Source organism: Aedes albopictus, chromosome 3 (assembly GCF_035046485.1).
Source record: "Aedes albopictus strain Foshan chromosome 3, AalbF5, whole genome shotgun sequence".
Taxonomy (NCBI): domain Eukaryota; kingdom Metazoa; phylum Arthropoda; class Insecta; order Diptera; family Culicidae; genus Aedes; species Aedes albopictus.
In genome coordinates, this window is record NC_085138.1 from 142,988,617 (window position 1) to 143,008,206 (window position 19,590).

Below are 19,590 nucleotides of genomic sequence, written 5' to 3' on the forward strand. Positions count from 1 at the left end.
TGCCAAGCGTGAGAAAACATCAAGACGCGCTCGTCATCAAGACGGAACAGTCCAAATACTCGGACGTTTTGAAGGCGATGCGAAGCGACGCCTAGCTTGAGGGTCTTGGAGCCGACGTACGCAGTATTAGACGTACTCGAACGGGCGAGATGATCCTGGAGCTGAAGCGCGAGAAGGAACGCAAGGGCGCCGCCTACGAGAGGCTGGCAGAAGAGGTGCTTGGTGAGGGTATTGAAGTGAGGGCTCTTACACATGAAGCGACTCTGAAGGTCAAAGACATTTACGAGATCACCGAAGTGGAAGAGCTCGTCACGGCACTGCGGTAACAGTGCGATGTGCAGGTGGCCGCCGCAGCCGTTACGCTACGGAAGGGGCAAGCAGGGATACAGTTAGCTTTGGTTCAGCTACCTGTGGCGGACGTCAAAAAGTCCGTTAAAGTCTGAAATATTAAGGTGGGTTGGTACGTCACCTGACATTCCACGAGCCACCAGAGGTTTGCTTCAGGTGTCTGGAACCAGGACATAAGTCGTGGGATTGCAAAGGTCCTGACAGGCGCAAACTGTGCAGGCGATGCGGCGCTGAAGGTCATAAAGCCCAAAGCTGCACGAGTCCACCCATTTGCATGATCTGTACCGGAAAACCGCGAGCAACAGACATCCGACGGGTGGTCCAAGGTACCCGGCCTTCAAGAATGCCGCAGTGAACAACAAATCACAGTGCAGATAACGCAGCTGAACCTGAACCACTGCGACGCGGCTCTACAACTGCTTTGTCAGGCGGTTTCTGAGTGGGAGACGGATATCGTCATTATAGCGGACACATACCGAGTACCCGCCGGCAACGACAATTGGGTCACGGATGGGTCCAGAAAAATGGCGGCGATATGGACGACGGGTAAATACCCCGTCCAGGAGTTGGTGTCTGCTACCTATGAGGGCTTCGTGGTCGCCAAAGTAAACGGGGTCTTCTTCTGTAGCTGTTATGCGCCTCCGCGGTGGCCGATCGAGCAGTTCACGCAAATGCTGGACCGCATAATGACCGTGCTAACAGGGCGAAGGCCGGTGGCAATAGCGGGTGACTTTAATGCCTGGGCCGTGGAATGGGGAAGCCGTTTCACGAACCAGCGGGGTCAGATCCTGCTAGAGTCGCTGGCCATGCTAGATGTCGATCTGGCTAACGTTGGTACCAAGAGTACCTACAGTTGGAACGATGCGGAGTCAATCATTGACGTTACTTTTTGTAGTCCTGGCCTAACAAGTAGTTCGAACTGGAGGGTAGACGATGGATACACTCATAGCGATCACCTGGCGGTTCGCTACAGTATCGACTACAACAACAGCAGGCAGCGGGTAGAGGAAGAGGCGGCTAGGCCAAGGCCAAGCCCTCGCAGGTGGAGGAAATCATACTTCGACGAAAAGGTATTTGGGGAGACACTCTGCCGTGAGCGAAACCTACTTGGTTTAGACGGTGAAGAGCTGGTAGCAATGCTCTCACGTGCGTGTGATGTGACCATGCCTAGGCGAGTCCACCCTAGAAATGGGAGGACACTGGCTTACTGATGGACCGATGCGATTGCGGACCTGCGCCGCGCCTGTCTACGGGCTAGGCGGCGGATGCAGCGAGCACGATCAGAAGAAGAGCGAAACGAACGGCGGGTGGTGTTCGCCGCTGCAAAAGCCACGCTCAAGACCGAGATAAGAGTAAGCAAAACGGCCTGCTTTGAGGGTCGCTGTCAAAGTGCCAATGCGTACCCGTGGGGTGACGCCTACTGAACCGTTATGGCCAAGACGAGAGGTGTAATGGCTCCTACACAGTAATCTCCAGAGATGTTGGAGGGGATCATCAAGGGGCTTTTTCCGCGTCATTATCCTAGTCCTTGGTCTCCTTTCGCAGGACAGCCAGGGACTGGGGCTGGCGATGAGGAGAGGGTCATCGATGTGGAACTTGCGGGGATATCTAAGTCCCTTAGCGTAGGTAAGGCTCCAGGTCCGGACGGAGTTCCGAACCTAGCCTTAAAAGTAGCTATTGCAGAGGCTCCCGAGATGTTCAGGTCTGCTATGCAGAAATGCCTGGGCGAGGGAGTTTTCCCAGAAGCTTGGAAGATTCAGAGCCTGGTTCTATTGCCAAAGGCGGGAAAACCACCCGGAGACCCGTCGGCATATAGACCAGTATGCTTGATAGACACGGCGGGGAAGGTGCTCGGAAAGATCATCCTCAATAGAATGTTGAGGTTCACCGAGGGCGAAAATGGTCTTTCGAGTAACCAGTACGGCTTCCGGAAGGGGAGGTCCACCGTAACCGACACATAAACCGCCGAGAAAGCACTCGAGTCTAAGAGGAGGGGAATTCGTTTCTGTGCGGTAGTGACTCTGGATGTAAGGAATGCGTTTAATAGCGCCAGCTGGTCTGCTATTGCCAATGCGCTCTTGCATCTGGGGATATCCGGGTACCTGTACAAGATTCTCGAAAGTTACTTTCAGAATCGAATACTAGTTTACGACACGGAGGTGGGTCGTAAGTGCTTTCACATAACCTCAGGAGTCCCGCAAGGCTCCATCCTGGGTCCGGTGTTATGGAATGTCATGTACGACGAGGTGTTGAGGTTAGAGTACCCAGTGGGAGTGGTGATTGTCGGATTTGCCGACGACATTACGCTCGAAGTCTACGGTGAAACGATCGAAGAGGTAAAGTTGACTACCAACCACTCGATCAAGGTTGTGGAGGCGTGGATGCGGTCCAGAAAACTGGAGCTTACTCACCACAAGACTGAGGTGACGGTTGTCAACAACCCGAAGTCGGAGAAGCAGGCGGAGATCAGTGTAGGTGAGTGCATTATCCTGTCAAAGCGCTCTGTCAAGCACTTGGGCGTGATGATCGACGATAAGCTTACCTTCGGTAGCCACGTCAACTATGCCTGTAAAAGAGCCTCCACAGCTATTGCGGCACTGTCTCGGATGATGTCCAATAGCTCTGCGGTGTACGCCAGTAAGCGCAAGCTTCTGGCTAGTGTTGCTACGTCCATACTTAGCTATGGCGGTCCCGCGTGGGGCACTACGCTAAGTACTAAATGTTACCGACGGAAGCTGGAAAGTATTTACAGGCTTATGTGCCTGAGGGTTGCGAGCGCGAACCGTACCGTGTCACACGACGCTCTCTGCGTCATTACTGGTATGGTGCCTATCGACATCCTTATCAGTGAGGACATGGAGTGCATCGAAATGCGCGGCACAAGAGGCATACGCAGGACTGCCAGGATGGCATCTATGGTCAAATGGTAGCGCGCGTGGGACAGTTCCACCCAAGGAAGGTGGACCCATAGGTTGATACCGAGGGTAGATAGTTAGACTAATAGGCGCCATGGGGAAATTACATTCCACCTGACACAGGTCCTTTCAGGTCATGGTTGTTTCCGACAGTATCTACACCGTTTCGGGCATGCGGATTCTCCCGAATGTCCAATGTGCAATGTTTTCGCACAATGCGTGACCGCATGCTTGCCACATGCGGGGAGGACACAACTCCGGACAACTTGGTCCAGAGGATGTGTAGGGATGAGTTTGGCTGGAACGCCGTTTCAACAGCTATCACCCATATCATCTGTGAGCTACAGAGGAGGTGGCGCGTGGACTCGGAGAATGGCTAGTTCAGATGCAGTACAAGAGGTGGTCCAGGGGTTCGGAGTCGGTTTCGTAGGTGCCCTGCGATCGAGATCGACCCTTACAGCGACCCTTACCCTGCTGGCCCTTTCCGCAGGACTGTCAGGATGGCCTCTATGGTCAAATGGCAGCGCGCGTGGGACAGTTCCACCAAAGGAAGGTGGACCTATAGGTTGATACCGAGGGTAGATAGTTGGATTAATAGGCGCCATGGGGAAGTCACATTCCACCTGACACAGGTCCTTACAGGTCATGGTTGCTTCCGACAGTATCTACACCGTTTCGGGCATGCGGATTCTCCCGAATGCCCAGTGTGCAATGGTTTAGAGGAAACGGCGGAACACGTTTTGTTCGTGTGCCCGCGTTTTCGCACAATGCGTGACCGCATGCTTGCCGCATGCGGGGAGGACACAACTCCGGACAACTTGGTCCAGAGGATGTGTAGGGATGAGTTTGGCTGGAACGCCGTTTCAACGGCTATTACCCACATCGTCTGGAAGCTACAGAGGAGGTGGCGCGTGGACTCGGAGAATGGCTAGTCCAGATGCAGTACAAGAGGTGGTCCAGGGGTTCGGAGTCGGCTTCGTAGGTCATACCGGTGCCCTGCGGTCGAGATCGACCCTTACAACGATTAAGTGGCCGCGGAGAGGAAGTCCCGGTAGTGGTGCTGTCGTGGCGTCGGTCTACTGGGTTGGATCCGAGCCCGCGGTTGGTAAGGGGTCCCCGGCAAGGGTCGGGGTAGGTGAGATCCTGCTGTCTGCAACCTACGGGTGCATCTGATAGGGCCTGAAGGGTAGCGATACCCTTCCTTACGGGCAGGTCAGATCGGGTTGCACGTGGGCATCAGTTCTTGATGTCCGCTCAGCAGTAGGGCGCGGGCGGGGTTGACCCTGCCCGCCTTCCGAGGACAAAGGGAGTGGCGAGGGAGTGGCGAGGGTCCTCTTCTGCCAGCCTCTTATAGGCGGCGCCCTTGTGCTCCTTCTGGCGCTTCAGCTCCAGGATCATCTCGCCCGTACGAGTACGTCTAATACTGCGTACGTCGGCTCCAAGACCCTCAAGCTTGGCTTCGCTTCGCATCATCTTCAAGACGTCCGAGTACTTGGACTGTTCCGTCTTGATGACGATAGCGTCGCCTTTTTCGCGCTTGGCACCTGCCCTCCTACGCCTTGGCTTGGCGTCCTGCGCTACTACCTGCGGATTCGCCTTCTTCTTCCTCTTCCGCTCTACCTTCGTCCAAGGGGGGTCCTCCCCTTGGATCGCCCTACTCTGTGGCTGTTGAGGGCCCACTAGCGGTCGCAACCCCTTGTTCCCATCGTTCCGGGACGGGCCAGCCTTTTCAGGCCCATTCTTCCCAGCTTTCCGGGAACCCTGGCTGGGGTCCGACCTTCCGGCATTATTACCGACTTTCGGGGTAATGATTCGCCTGGCCTTGCGGGCACCGCCAGACAGCGCCTCGCCTGACGGTTGCCTCGCCCGCTTCTGCGATTGCTTGCCCCGTTTGTCGCGAGCAGTCGCTTCCGCCTTATTCGGACTTCCTGCGAAGGAGAAGGCCTCCGTTTGGGTAAACTTCGGCACTTTCTCATTTGCAGGCTCCGCTGCTGCAGCAGTCAGCAACGCGAGTGCCGCGTGCTCCTGCTTGGCATCGTCGATCGACGCCCTAAGTCGAAGCAAGGCCGTTTTCAGGTCCTTGCTTATGTTCGACTTAGTGGACGCAAAGTCGATGATTTTGCCAAGCTGCTGCTCAGCCACCTCTATTGCGGACCGTCCTTTGGATCCTCGGTTGACGGCCCTCAACAACCACGCTCCGTCCATAACCTCCACCGGCTGGCTTGCCGGGAAGTGGACTGGAGCACCCACGCTTGAGCTGCGTACGCAACTCCCAGCGCCTATCTCCTCACTTCTCCTTGTCGGAGATCTCATCAACCCGCTTCTTGCGAAGGGGTTGATCCCACCACTATTTCCACCTAGATTCTGATTTTTATTTGACTTCATGATTAAATCCCACGAGTAGCACGGGAAAGAATGTCCACCACGCCAGAGCCCTGCATTAACGCGGTAAGGGACAGCTTACTGTGGGGGGTGCCCAGGTACCCCACAGGCTCCGTTAAAGATCGAGCATCTTTTTCACCCCCTCGATCACTCATTCCTCAGCACGGGTCGCTTGACACCTTGAATTGGGGTTAGTAGTCCTATTCTTAGCCGGCGACTACGCGGCTGACTCGCAAGCGGGGGGTGCGTCAGGCCCCAGGCGTCGGTCTACTGGGTTGGATCCGAGTCCGCGGTTGGAAAGGGGTCCCCAGCAAGGGTCGGGGCAGGTGGAGACCCTGCTGTCAGCAACCTTCTGGTGCAGCTGATAGGGCCTGGAGGGTAGTGATACCATTGCCTTCAGCAGGTCAGATCAGGTTGCACGTGGGCATCAGTTCTTGATGTCTGCCAAGCAGATGGGCGCCTGCGGGACCCATCCGGGTCGTTGCTGGAGTGAGGCAAGGATGTATACTATCACCGCTACTGTTCCTCATCGTAATCGAAGAGATCCTGGTAGGTGCGATTGACCGTGAACCAAATCGTGGATTGCTGTGGCAGCCCATTACCATGGAGCACCTAATTGACTTCGAACTGGCTGATGACTTTGCTTTTATAGCTCAACGGCGCTCTGATATGCAGATCAAGCTCGACGATCTTGCCAATCGCTCCTCAGCGGCAGGTCTTACCATCAACGTCAACAAGACCAAATCGTTGGATGTAAACACGGTCAACTCTTCCAGCTTAACGGTAGTTGGGCAGGGCAATCAGTGGAGAATGTTGAATGTAGCCAAATGGTGGCCGATGGCGGCACCAAGATCGAAATAGGTGCACGGATCAAGAAGGCTGAAGAAGGCGAGGGCTGCTTTTGCGAGTTTAAAAAATGTATAGAAAAACAAACAGATCAGTCGGCGCACAATCCGAATTTTTAGTGAACGTGAAATCTGTGTGCTGCTGCACGCCAGTAAAACCTGATGTGTATCAGTGGAGAACACGCAACGGCTTCAGGTCTTCATCAATAGATGCCTGCGGTACATAATTCGTGCATGCCTGAGCAGGAATGAATAACTGACACATAACTGGGTGATACCAAAATCAGGTATCCTACCAAGACAAGTTATTGGTCGGTTATCCAGGTATTGAAAATAACTTATTTTGGTATTTTGTAGGTATTGATAAAATACCTCAACGAATTATTGCTTTGGTGTTGAGGACTGCTTGAGGTATTATTGAATTATGGAAAAATCGCTATTTGTATTGAAAAATCGTCGATTATTATTTAGGTATTTCCATACTTGATGTCATTATTCACGAGTTATGTATAGAATACACACCAGTTATTATTTTAGGTATTTTACCTCTTATGCAGGGCTACTTAATACCTCATTCAGGTTGTAGGTATTCGGTTTTCCATACCTGAGTTTGGTATTCTTCAGCTATTTTCTCCTGCTCGCGTGGTGGTCTCACAATTGGATCTCCAACGTGGAGCTGCATCGTCGATGTCATCAAAAGCCGACAGCGACAACAATTCGAAAGCGAAAGTGGAGGTGGGTCGGCCACACTCTACAACACAGAAGCGGGAACGAAACCTGCAAGCAAACGTTAGATTGGAACACAGCAGGACATCGCAGCAGAGGCAGACCAAGAGGCTCATGGCGGCGCAGCCTCAACAACGAAATCAAGCAAGTCGACAGAAAATTGACCTGGCCACAGGTCAAGGCGATGGCTGGCAATCGTCAAGGTTGGAAACCTTTCAATTCGGCCCTCCGCACCACCGTGAGTGCCCAGGACTGAAAGTAAGTATATAGTAGTAAACTATCATATTTGATAAATAAAAATTGAATAAACGGAACAGAGTAAAAAAACAATTGACTTTTTTATTTTCATAATGACACGTTCTTGTACTTATACAATTATCGTAAACAATTCGCTATTATTCGATAAAAATCACACACAAAAAACGTATGGCTTATTATAATAGTAATTACAAATAAAATCAGCATAATGTAAATAAAGTTGTTCCATGCGGAATCCGTTAAGTGGGCATAGAAAGGGGATAGTGGGCCAGCGTCAGACGGCAGTGGAACCGATTTCCGTGCCTATGAATAGATAAATAAAAAGTTAGAAAAACATGAACATGAAATTTGAACTATTAACTGTTATAAAGCATTTTGTTGGTGTAACTTTGCCCTTGTCCATCCAATTTAGGATTACGTGAGCTATACTTTAACATACGATGAACCCAATCGAAACTTACACTAAACTAGGTTACTCTCCATGTCCTCTCGCCACCTCGCTATCTCCCTTTCACGCATCAGTCGATACTCGTGGCACTTGTAGTGCACCAGCATGTCATCGCGCCGTGCGAACGTCTTCGGACAGCCCTCGATCATACACGTATGCGACGATGTGCCATGATCCGCTTCGAATTGTCGATCGCGATCCTTCACATTCTGCTGGTGATTCTCGTAACTTTCGTACTCATACCGCTTCATTGTGGTGGGATCGTGACTCTGACAATGCTCACGCATGTCTTGCTCTGTGAGGTACGACGTTCCGCAGGTGTTGCACAAGAACGGCCGGGTTTCCTGGTACTGTTGAGGCACAGGCTGATGAAAACCGCCCTGTTTGTCGTGTTTCTTCTCGCTAATGTTGCCATTGTACCTGGTTCCGTACGAGTATGGTCTCTTCCTTGTGATGGGCTTTTCGACGGCCGAGTAGACGATGCTGATACCGGCCGCTGGATGGGCGTGTCCATTGGCAGCATGGGCGTAGCTGGACGAAGCCGAGGGGTAGATGTCTTGAACGACTGGGGCTGCTGGTGCCGGATGCGGAGCAGCTTGAGCATGGCTTGAAGATGGAATGCTGTAGACCAACCTAGGCTCCGATGATCGCAAGTAAGAATTTGGTTGTGCCGATGGAATATATTCTGCGCAATTCAATCCAGGAGCCAGTTCTGCTGCATCGGATGGCGATTTTAGCTCGTAGTAAGAGCTACTTGTTGACGGTACTACAATCGTTGGGTAGCCGTGAAGCTGCTGAGTGCCCAAGTTCTCCGCGTTGGGTGTGATCATCCGTTGGTTTGGTGGTGCTCTCTGACTGGGGACTGCATACTTCCAGGACGGAGTTTGATCCACGATCGTTTCTCTTGGCAACTCATACATGACTTGGCTTGGCGCTGACCTAAGATTTGCATGCTGTACGGGCTGCATTTCGCGCAAAGGTTCGATGTGCTTCGTACTAACGATAACACTATTTCTCGCGTAAACTTGTGGATCATAGGTCGGTTCTGTACGAGCAGAACTCGGTGGCTGGTTGTGGGTATACTCCGATATTACTGCGGATTGACTTGTTAGGTTTGACGCGACATTTGGCACCGGAAGAATTGTTGGAAGATCACTACTATGTGCAATTTGATCCGGCTGAATAGTATCTCTATTGTACGCAGGGCGTTCCGCTAAGTGTAGATCCGCTTCGGAAACAGTATTGTCATCTTTCCTAATGGGCACCTCTTCGCTTTCTCCATGCTCTGTAGAAGGCGCTCCATCCAAAAGCCACTGGTTTATCCCAACTAACTGATCTCCACTAACCTCGCGCTTCGGCCTTTGATGCCATAATTTAATGACCACCTCGTTTGCATCATCTAGATTTTGTAAATTGTTGTCTAACGACGGGCTGTACATTTCAATCAATTCTTTTTACTGGAACTTGATAAGCACTTAATGTTTTCCCTCGAGAAGGCCCGAAGAAGCACGATTCTTCGGTGATCGAGACTAGAAAATACTGACTTTAACGAATATCGACTTGCTACTGAGTGACTACGATATAGCCCGGAACATCAGCTTCATGAGCCCCCTTCTATAGAGGCTGGCTCTCCTGGTACTCTTGAGCAAAATATTCGAGCAGACTAATACTACTAATGGAACACAGTTAATGGCGCTGAATATCGTTGGAAGTCTAACCATCTCCTTTTCATCAGTGTATGCTGTTCATATTGATACCCTCATTGGTGAACGAGGTTTGATCATTGCACGAGGGTCCGAGTCGAGGTCCGAGTCAACGCTTTAGCAGGAGAAAGTTTTCTATCTCTGGTATCGTTGTTTTTAGGTGCTCTCTGTCTTCAAAAAAGTTGTTTGCAATTGTTTCCTGAATCTTTTTCCCGAAATGTTGGTTTGGGTGATTCTTGCCTTAACTTAAACTTAGAATGTCCGAAAATGCCTATATCTCATGGAGCAGGTAGTTCTTTAGGTAGCACTTGAATGGTGGTCACATATGAGGGCAAATTCAGAGCACAAAATTTGAGATCGTTATTTTTGTGCAATAAAACGACTCCAAAATCCCTTAAAAAAATCAAAAAAATAACTCTCAAATATACCCGAGCAGAAGCAAATAACAACAGCATAAGGAGCTGTGTTATTTTGGTAAAATAACTGAATAATAGAATCGATTACTTTTAAGTTATTAACATAACATATTATGTTATAAACTTGTCTGTCATAAGCGGCAAAATAACAAACATCATAACAAAAAAATGTTCTTGGAAAACAATTTTAATAACTTGTTTTGTTAGTTTCAATAACAACTTAATAACAGTGAATTTGGAGATTTTTTTTTTTTTTTTTTTTTTTTTATCTGTATTAACGAGATTTTTAGCCCTAGGCTAGTTCATCTCGGGACCCACGCTTTACTTCCAATAACAATTTTGATATTAATTTGTTTATTGATAATAATTGGAAAGCAAAATTTGTTATATATAAAAATGTAGTGGCATACGTGGGACCGCGCATAACTTGCGAACGGAAGGTCCGATTTTGGTCGTCTTAGTTTTGTTCTGTTAGTTTTCACCCAAGGAAGGTTTATGAGGCATAAAACAGGGAAAAATGTGAGTTTTTGGAAATTGGGTTTTTATGCATTTTGAACGGGGACTTGGACTTGGCTAGGGACTTGAAACGTCAAAAAACGCAGTAGGCAAGACAAAGTTTGCCGGGTACAGCTAGTTTGTTATAAAATCATAATCGTAACTAAGTAAATTATTATATTATATTATATTACATATAAAATAATTCACTTTGTCTCAAAAAATCACCAATAACACGAGTAACAATACTTTAAATGTTAGGAAATACTATATTCAGTTTTTAATTCATTCTAAGAGAATGTAAAAGAAAAAAGCTTCCAGAAATCTCCCCGAGAGTTCTTCCACAAAATCATTCACAGATTTTCTAAGACTCCTCTAGAAATTCCTCCAGAATTATGAACAGAATTCTTCAGAATTTCCCGTGATTATGTGCCCCGAATTTTATCTTAAGATTTCTCAGAAAACTTCTTTGAGAATTTCCCCAGGAGTTTTTTTTTCGAAGAATTCCCCAGGAGTTTTTTAAAAGTGTTTACCAAGAATTCGAATAATTGCCCAGAAGAATTTTTCAAGAAGATTGCGCCAGGAGCTCTTTCGAAGAATTTTTCAGGGTATCGAAGGGTTCTTCCAGAACATCCAAGTTTTTTTTCCGAATATTATTTAAGGAATTTTCATTCGTTCAGAAATTTCCGTATTAACTGAATACAAAAATGACGTAAAACAAGAGGGCAGGTCATTATTATCAAATTGTTGCTTTGATTTCAAAACTTGTTACTGTTGTGCTATTGTCAGTGCCGGATTAAGGGGGGGGGGGGCAGGGGGGCCAGGGCCCCGGGCCCCCACATTTTAGGGGCCCCCATAAAATTCCAATTCACGAAAAAAATGTGAAGCATGAAAAAATAATAGTGCAAGAAACTTCTCTTGATTTGAGTTATGTCATTAGAACTTCAAATTACTGTCTACTGGCAAGATTTATGGATTATGTTGAGATTCTTTTGAGAAAAACTGCAACTATTTGTTCAGATATTTATGAAATAATGATTTTTTCCTCCAGAACTTATTATCATTTCCTTTTTTTATGCAATTGCTTAAAAAAATAACGGAAATCTTGAAGAAAATCTTCGATTGAATTCTAAAGAATTCCTGCTATATGTTTTTGTTTTTTTTTTTGTCTAAGGCTTTAAATACCTTAAACAATTTCTCATAGAGTTGGAGTAATGGATTTTTTCTCAAAACTTAAAAGTTTCTATTTGGGTACTCTAGAGTTTTATTTTACTTAGACAGCTTTCGACTGACTCAAATTGTAGATCATCAAAACTGTTGAAATCTAGCATGAATTTTGGAAGAGTTCCTGATTGTTTTGAAGAGTGTCAGTACGCTGTTTTTAGGATGAGAGATTCGCTGACTGAAGTGACTGTCCATTAATTAAGTAAGGGTTTATGGGGGAGAGGGGGTTTGAGAAATCTTACGCGTCATACAAAAATATACGGGTTCTCATACAAAACATCTTACAAAGGAGGGAGGGGGTATCGAAAAATCGGGAAAATTTCCTTACCTAATAAATTGACAGCTCCTTTAAGTAAATTTTTTGAGAAATTGGCTAAAAACTCAGACATTTCCACCAAAGATTTTTGAGATATTTAATTGAAAATTCTATTGAAAATATAATCAGAAAATCTATCAGGAACCTATCATGGATTCCCTTTGAAATTTCTTCATCATTTCTTATGAAAATATACTCATTGATTTTAAATTTTTGTGGAAAATTCTTTTGGGAAGCCGCCAGAACTAGGAGAGGTCGGGTTAAAACATGTTTTTGTTAAGTGTTCATTCTTTATGGTGATCGACCAGCACACAGTGGGATCATTCTGAAAAAAGACGATCAAAACCTCTAAGAGCCGTTAGATGATATTTTAGCATATAGGTGTCTTTGGAAGATGTGTTCAGAAAAATCTTCTCTATTTCTATGCATATTCACTGTATGGTAAAACTGTAGGGTGAACCCGAGCAAAAAAATATTTTTTAAAAATATTTTTTTAGAGGGTAGATGTCTTCAGCAAAGTTGTAGAACAAGTTATTTCAAGTAACTTTGCCGAAGACACCATATAGCTTGGACTTCATTTTTAGGGAGAAAATATGAAAGTTTTAAAAACAACATCAAAATCAGTTTTTTGAACTTTTCCATGATTGTATCGTAAAATTTCAACGTGATATGTTCTACAAGTTTGTAGATACTACTGGAATACACTATCTTGCCGAAGACATCAACTCTGTAAAATTGAAAATTGCTCCAGTAAACCAATTTTTTTTGAAAATTTTTCACTATTTTCACTATTGAATATTTTTTGAATAGGCACTTTTTGGCAGCCGTGCTATCAAAATTGCAATGCTGTATCATGTCCAGAATAGACCGAAAATGACTTAACAATCGGGTCTGATAAGGCACTTTGATTTCTGATGCTATTTTAATAGTCATTTTTTAAAGGAAATATTCACAAATTTCATACAAATCATTTAATACAAACTGAAAACTCACGAAAACTTTTCGACATTAATATTTGTTAATCCAAATAGTATTCTTGTTGAAATAGTCTACATTTCTAACACTGTGGTTGACTTTACATTGAATACCCGACAAAAAATATCGCTTTTTAAATATTTAGATGAGTTTTTAACACTATTTAAAAACTGTGTTTTTTATATTATTTTTTATTGTAATTCCCAATGCATTTGTTTATGTTAAAATACATACAATAATCAATCAACTAAAACATTATGGTTATGCTGTTTGATACTCTTTAAAATTTATTTTTTGCGGTTTTCAAGAACTACGTCTGTTAGGTCGATTCCTGTCCATGATTTTCAAAATTCCTTCGTCTTAGACATATTACCTTGGTTCATCCCTTGACAAATCCGCATCAAGATCACGGCTTGATTATGGATACTTTTCCGGAGGAGCCTTTAGTTTTAAGTTTATATTATAACGATTTTTTGAAAAGATAAAAAGGTTTTGTGCCTTTTTGAGAAAGATTCCGTTGATGAGGGAATCACTCAAAGAGGCTCTTCCCTCTTTCAAAATTTGTAGTTCAAAATAAATGACACTAACAGTTGAAATAGTCTACATTTATTAAACTTGTTTTTTTTTTATTCAGAATTACTACTTGGATGAGCTAAAAATAATATCGAAAGGTTGTATGATACTTGTGAATATTTTCTTTGAAAATTACTATTAAAGTGCCTTATTAGACCCGATTGTTAAGTCAATTTTGGTCTTTTCTGGACTAATGAACCATAGAAATTTTGACAGCACGGCTGCCAAAAAGTGCCTACTCAAAAAATATTTTAACTCATTTAAAAATTTAAAAAGCGATATTTTTTGTCGGGTATTCAATGTAAAGTCAACCACAGTGTTAGAAATGTAGACTTTTTCAACAAGAATACTATTTGGATTAACAAATATTAATGTCGAAAAGTTTTCGTGGGTTTTCAGTTTGTATTAAATGATTTGTATGAAATTTGTGAATATTTCCTTTGAAAAATGACTATTAAAATAGCATCAGAAATCAAAGTGCCTTATCAGACCCGATTGTTAAGTCATTTTCGGTCTATTCTGGACATGATACAGCATTGCAATTTTGATAGCACGGCTGCCAAAAAGTGCCTATTCAAAAAATATTCAATAGTGAAAATAGTGAAAAATTTTCAAAAAAAATTGGTTTACTGGAGCAATTTTCAATTTTACAGAGTTGATGTCTTCGGCAAGATAGTGTATTCCAGTAGTATCTACAAACTTGTAGAACATATCACGTTGAAATTTTACGATACAATCATAGAAATGTTCAAAAAACTGATTTTGATGTTGTTTTTTAAAACTTTCATATTTTCTCCCTAAAAATGAAGTCCAAGCTATATGGTGTCTTCGGCAAAGTTACTTGAAATAACTTGTTCTACAACTTTGCTGAAGACATCTACCCTCTAAAAAAATATTTTGAAAAAATATTTTTTTGCTCGGGTTTACCCTACAGTTTTACCATACAGTGAATATGCATAGAAATAGAGAAGATTTTTCTGAACACATCTTCCAAAGACACCTATATGCTAAAATGTCATCTAACGGCTCTTAGAGGTTTTGATCGTCTTTTTTCAGAATGATCCCAGTGTGCAGCAGCTTCTCCAGATTGCAGCACTGGTTCATTAGAAGTTCTTTCTGGATTTCACAAAAACGGCACCACCGATTGTGCTACAAATTGTACTAGAAATTTCTTGAACATTTTACCTATGAATTCTTCTTGCAGTTTCTCTAGGAACTTTGACATGAATTTAAGTAGGCATGGGATCTAATAAATAAATTTAATGGATATTAACATTTTTCCTAGTTCTGCTTATTGTTCTAGATTCATTTTTTTTCACAACGACATTAAAATTTCTTAATGATATTTATTTGTAAGAATGATTAATATTTTTACATTTGTTTTTCTATGTTACACGAACAAAAAAATATTTTTTCTTCTAAAAAGGGCCCCCACAACACTGTGGCCCCGGGCCCCCACATTTGTAAATCCGGCCCTGGCTATTGTTGATGAGTTGATCAATAGTACAACAATAACAAAACTTGTACTTCAGCAAAATAAGTTATTGAAATGTAATTGAGTGAATGTATATCAATAGCTCGATTATAACATAATGAGATTGTCCAACAAAATTTGTTATTGAAAAGCTATTCCTTGATAATTAAATAATAACAAAACAAGATATAAAAACAGGTTATGTGATTTCGTAGTTATTAATTTGATATTCTCCTCTGCTCGTGATGAAGTCATATTGTCTTTGGCAAAAATGTAGGCTTTTACCATGCTGAAAAATTTTCCAAACACGAGTTTTTTTTTTGTAAAACGTGAAACAAAAGCTTGAAATTGATCAATCGATTCTTAGGGTATATGCTATATTTTTCTAGAAAATCAAATTGATCATATGTTTAAGAAACAAACAAACTATATTCCAAGTTATTGTGTCAACTTTTACTAAAACCTCGTGTATGGAAAGCCTGTTCAGCGTATAGACAGCTAGCCAGCAGGGTATCCGGGTACCTTTTTCCTTTTCTTCTATTCCGATTCTCGATATTTGAATGGTTTTTTTTTTATAGTAGGAAGTTGAAACACTGCTAGAAATGAAAATACGTGAATATGTATCTATTGGAGGCTCCTTAATGTTCCTATAAAGTGTAATGTCGGCAGGCAGTCAAGTGAAATGTCCGAATTTTCAAAAACGAAAGTGTCCCCCACTGGCCGGCAGATTTTTTCTTGAAATTCAAGAAATAAAGTATTCTAAATTTTAGGAATTTATCCTAAATTATCAATCTTTTAACGTTTGTTGAGAGTTAAGGGCCGTTTCTTCAACTACAGCATCATCAACGTCCACTGCCCACACGAAGGGAGACCCGATGACGAGAAAGAAGCGTTCTACGCGCAGTTAGAGCAAACATACGATGGTTGCTCGCCGCGTGACGTGAAAATCGTTGTCGGCGACATGAACGCGCAGGTAGGAAGGGAGGAAATGTACAGACCGGTAATCGGGCGAAACAGCCTGCACGCCGTATCGAATGATAACGGCCAGCGATGCGTAAACTTTGCAGCCTCCCGTGGTATGGTAGTCCGAAGCACCTTCTTTCCCCGCAAAGATATCCACAAAGCCACCTGGAGATCACCCGACCACCAAACAGAAAACCAAATCGACCACGTTCTAATCGACGGTAAATTCTTCTCGGATATAACCAACGTCCGCACATACCGCAGTGCGAATATAGATTCGGATCACTACTTAGTCGCTGTATGCATGCGCTCAAAACTTTCGACAGTTATCACCACGCGTCGAAGTCGAACGCCGCGGCTCAACATCGAGCAACTTCGTAACGTAGAAGTGGCTCAAGACTACGCGCAGCAGTTAGCAGTGGCCCTACCAACGGAAGAGCAGCTTGGCGCAGCTACACTTGAAGATGGCTGGAGGGACATCCGATCCGCCATAGGCAGTACCTCGGCTACAGCACTAGGCTTCGCGACTCCGAATCACAGAAACGACTGGTACGACGGCGAATGTGAACAGTTGAAAAACGAGAAGAATGCAGCATGGGCGAGAATGCTGCAACACCGTACGAGAGCGAATGAGGCACGTTACAAACAGGCGCGGAACAGGCAGAACTCAGTCTTCCGGATGAAGAAGCGCCAGCAGGAAGAACGAGATCGCGAAGCGATGGAAGAGCTCTACCGCGCTAAGGACACATGAAAGTTCTACGAGAAGCTGAACCGCTCGCGCAGAGGCTTTGTGCCATAAGCTGACATGTGCCGAGATAATCATGGGAATATTCTCACGAGCGAGCGTGAAGTGGTCGAGAGGTGGCGGCAGCATTACGATGAGCACCTCAATGGCGACGTTGCAAGCACCGAAGGTGGCGTGGTACCAGATCTAGGAGTACGTGCACAGGACGAAAGACACCCGGTCCCTGACCTCCAAGAGATTGAGGAGGAGGTTGGCCGGTTGAAAAACATCAAAGCCGCTGGAGCAGATCAACTAACAAGCGAGCTTCTAAAATACGGTGGAGAAGCACTGGTGAGAGCACTACACTGGGTCATTACCAAGATTTGGGAGGAGGAAGTATTACCGGAGGAATGGATGGAAGGTATCGTGTGTCCCATCTACAAAAAGGGCGACAAGTTGGATTGCGGAAACTACCGCGCGATCACACTACTGAGCGCTGCCTACAAGATACTCTCCCAAATTTTATGCCGCCGTCTATCACCGTTTGCAAGAGAGTTCGTGGGGCAATATCAGGCTGGATTCATGGGTGAACGCGCTACAACGGACCAGATGTTCGCCATCCGCCAGGTGTTGCAGAAATGCCGCGAATACAACGTGCCCACACATCACTTGTTCATCGATTTCAAATCGGCGTATGATACAATCGATCGAGAACAGCTATGGCAGATTATGCACGAATACGGATTCCCGGATAAACTGATACGGTTGATCAAGGCGACGATGGATCGAGTGATGTGCGTAGTTCGAGTATCAGGGACACTCTCGAGTCCCTTCGAATCTCGCAGAGGGTTGCGGCAAGGTGATGGTCTTTCGTGCTTGCTGTTCAACATTGCTTTGGAGGGTGTAATAAGAAGAGCGGGGATAAACACGAGTGGGACGATTTTCACGAAGTCCGTTCAGCTGCTTGGTTTCGCCGATGATATTGATATTATTGCTCGTAAATTTGAGACGATGGCGGAAACGTACATCCGACTAAAGAGGGAAGCCAGGCGAATCGGATTAGTCATTAATGTGTCGAAGACAAAGTACATGATGGCAAAGGGCTCCAGGGAGGAATCACCACGCCCGCCACCCCGAATTCATATCGACGGTGATGAAATCGAGGCGGTTGAAGAATTCGTGTACTTGGGCTCACTGGTGACCGACGACAACGACACCAGCAGAGAAATTCAGAGGCGCATTGTGGCAGGAAATCGTGCCTACTTTGGACTCCGCAGAACTCTACGATCGAATAAAGTTCGCCGTAACACGAAGTTAACCATCTACAAAACGTTGATTAGACCGGTCGTCCTCTATGGGCACGAAACATGGACCCTACGTGCAGAGGACCAACGCGCCCTTGGAGTTTTCGAACGGAAGGTGTTGCGTACCATCTACGGCGGAGTGCAGATGGAAGACGGGACTTGGAGAAGGCGAATGAACCACGAGCTGCATCAGCTGCTGGGAGAACCAACCATCGTCCATACCGCGAAAATCGGGAGGCTACGGTGGGCGGGTCACGTCATCAGGATGTCGGATAGCAACCCGACTAAAATGGTTCTCGAGAGTCATCCGACCGGTACAAGAAGACGTGGAGCGCAGCGAGCTAGGTGGGTCGACCAAGTGGAGGACGATCTGCGGACCCTACGCAGAGTGCGGAACTGGAGACAAACAGCCATGGACCGAGTGGAATGGAGGCGGCTACTATGTACAGCAGAGGCCACCCCGGCCTTAGCCTGACCGGTAAGGTAAGTATCAATCTTTTTTTTCTCGAAACCCACAAGAAATTTCGTCAAGTACTTCTCTAATAGCACCCCTTCATAGAAATTCACCACATGACAAATTTTTCAGATAGGCCGGAACCGGTTTCAGTAGGGAAAGAGAAAGACTCTAGAACCACATGCCTCTAAAGAGTGTAGTAACTCAAAATTTATGGATTTTCACTAGTATTCCTTTCAAACAAAAGCGCAATAAACCTGGGATTTCTTTATGAATTCCAGGAATTTCTGCAGGAGCCTCTCCAGACATTCCTTCAGGAATGCCTCAAAGGACTTCTCCAGAAATTTCACCTTCGAGAATTCCTCCATGGATGCGGGGTTCCCATAGTTATCGTTTCATAGTTCGCGATTTCCCTTCTGGATTTGTTTTGAGATTGCTTCAAGGATAACTAACAAAAATCCTACGGGAATTTCTAAAGGTATTCCTCTCTCGATTCCCCCAGGAATTCATTCAGAGCTTCCTCAAAGAATTCCTCCAGAGATTTCTCCAGGCATTCCTCCAGGGGTTCCTCTTTCATAGATTCCTTAAGTAATTACTCTAGGGAATCAATCCTCTATGGATTTCTCTAGGCATTTATCCAGGAATTCTTTCATGGATTCATTAGGGATCCTACCAAGGATTTCCTCTGGGATCCACCAGGGATACCTCCAGGAATTTGCCCAGAAAACTCTCCAACGATTCTTCCAAGCATTTCCTCACCCGGATAAAAACTAACCATAGGGTGTTTGGTGAAAACCATTCCTGCACCATACAGTGTACCAGCTACAATAATGTATATTGTAATGAAATGGTTCACTAAAAGCTTCGCACATTGTAGCTACTATACATTTACATTCGATTTTTATGTATCAATATATTATACTATTTTCTCAATTCAATTCACTTTTCCGAAACATTATTTTTCCGTGCATTTTTAATTATTTATTCAGTTTTAGATTTTTTCCGGGCTTTGTTTTGTTGATGTTTGTGACTTTTTTTGATGCAAAG

The 19,590-nt window shown here is 45.0% G+C and overlaps 2 protein-coding genes across 18 annotated transcripts in view; one reads left to right on the forward strand and one right to left on the reverse strand.

Annotated features, from left to right (window-relative positions):
- The window catches only part of LOC109424083 (uncharacterized), a 638,365-nt gene that overhangs the window by 286,557 nt on the left and 332,218 nt on the right, over window positions 1–19,590 (forward strand). The window lies entirely within an intron of this gene.
- Window positions 7,536–9,654, reverse strand: LOC134284247 (uncharacterized). Its single transcript, XM_062842982.1, has 2 exons — window positions 7,936–9,654; window positions 7,536–7,777 (listed from the first exon to the last, which is right to left on the reverse strand). The coding sequence occupies exon 1, from the start codon at window positions 9,359–9,361 to the stop codon at window positions 7,937–7,939; it is 1,425 nt and encodes a 474-aa protein (XP_062698966.1). The 5' UTR covers window positions 9,362–9,654; the 3' UTR covers window positions 7,536–7,777; window position 7,936.